The 1,768-nt window shown below is 42.1% G+C and overlaps 1 protein-coding gene across 1 annotated transcript; it reads right to left on the bottom strand.

The window, feature by feature from the left end:
- Positions 1-1,099, bottom strand: LOC146042176 (olfactory receptor class A-like protein 4). The gene has a single exon (XM_083162101.1). It carries the CDS (start codon positions 1,059-1,061, stop codon positions 69-71), a length of 993 nt encoding a protein of 330 aa, XP_083018227.1. The 5' UTR covers positions 1,062-1,099; the 3' UTR covers positions 1-68.
- Positions 1,100-1,768: the final 669 nt, after the last annotated feature.

The raw sequence follows: 1,768 nt of genomic DNA, 5'->3' as shown, positions 1-1,768 counted from the left end.
CATCGGCCGTCCATCCGCATTCGGAGCCATCCGACTCAATCAGAATAAGGGCCATGGTGACATGTGGCCTAGGTTAAAATCTTACCAATAGCAACATTCCTTCGACATTTTGGTGAGCATCCGCCCTGACCAACTTGATGTTTCCATGGTCTACAAAGTAGTCTAATCAACTTCCTGCGCAACTTGCTGTGCCCGATCAGCAAGACAAGGGGGCTGAAACCCATGAAGATATACGCTCCAAAGTTTGCCATGGTCAGAAGGAACAATGTAGAAGATGAGCCTTTGGTAAAGTTGTAGAAGTTGGTTGCCAAAATGTTGGTGCCCCAGCAGATAACAAACAGTACCACCAAGGTGGTGATCACCAAGGCTGCTTTGCGCTCAGATGCCATGCGGTTGATGGATTTTTGGGCCGATATGGTTTTGGAGTGCTGTTGAAGGGCATATAGGGTACTTATGTTGGTACTTAGCATAAGTATGACAGGAATGGCTTCATGTATGACCAGTGATGCAGTGACAAATAAAAGGTTGGAATTAACACTGGGGAAGTCCCATACACAGCCCAGCAGAGGCCTGGTACTGGTGCTTATTAACTGCACTGAAAAGGTCACGTTGGACTTCCCACGGGCTGAATACAACAGAGCTGGTATGTAATACAAGAAGTTAAATATCCACAATGCAGCTAGGGCTTTGACTGTGGTCCAGAAAGCATTTCTCCTCAGTTTTAAATAAGAGTTCTTGATGCTAATATAGTGGTACACACTGATGGAAAATGTTCCCCAGACACTCATAGACCTCAGAAGAGTCCATACGAACATAAAGACCTTACACCAGAATGTGGAGAATAATATGTCTATACCAGTCTGTAAGGTGACAACTAAAACATTTCTGAAGAGGGACAGTAGGAGGAGAATGACGGTCAGGTTGGCCAGTATCAGATCGGAAGCTGGCATCATTTTGTGCTCTACCATGTTGCTTAGTACCGTCACAAGAACCAGTGTGTTACCCAAGAGTCCACATGCCACCAAGACAATATAAAACGCTGATTCTATTGCTATGGACATTATAGTTTGCAGTGGTTTCGAGCGGCTCGATGATAGATCTTGGTAGATACTTTGAGCAAGTCTGAGAAAGAGAAAAAAAAAAAACAGTTTTTTTTTCTGCAGAATATTTATGCAGAATGTATTCACAGGTTTGGTGACATCAAAGTGAGGGAAATAACTAGAACTCTATAATTAGCCAATCACAGGGGGCCCAGGAGTACTGACCCCCTGTGCCCTCATTATATTCCGGCCCTGTATATATCCAAACAATTCTGATCGGCACTCACAAAAAACAGCATAAGAGGGTAATGGCCTAGGTTCCCTGACCTGTGTGTTAGACACACAGTATGTAGTAGCAGGATGGGGACCAGCACTCATAGGACTTGAAAGGAATTAGACAGACCCAAGAGTCTTTCAGCAACGTCAAGAGCTTGACCCTATCCTGCTACACACATACATACATATATATAGATAGATATACCATGTATAACTAGAACATCTCCTTTGTGCACCCCTAGTGCTCCAGTGTGGCATATGGAAAACACATGGGTCTCTATGAATAAATGTTCACATAAATTGGAAAAATACAGTTTTTTCTCATTCTAAAAAATGCTGGTAATTGTCAGTGCTTTGTGGAAAGACCCTTTTTAAAATGTTTTAGTTCTGAAACTAGTTATTATCTCTATTACATTAATTATAATTTATATTTCAAAAAGGATATATGTCTA

This window comes from Crinia signifera, chromosome 19, assembly GCF_055691185.1.
Source record: "Crinia signifera chromosome 19, ASM5569118v1, whole genome shotgun sequence".
NCBI classification, from domain to species: Eukaryota; Metazoa; Chordata; class Amphibia; order Anura; family Myobatrachidae; genus Crinia; species Crinia signifera.
This window is presented reverse-complemented; position numbering and strand designations above follow the sequence as displayed.

Excerpts from the sequence above, each read along its gene's own strand:
- LOC146042176 (XM_083162101.1), bottom strand. The coding sequence starts at position 1,061 with ATGTCCATAGCAATAGAATCAGCGTTTTATATTGTCTTGGTGGCATGT.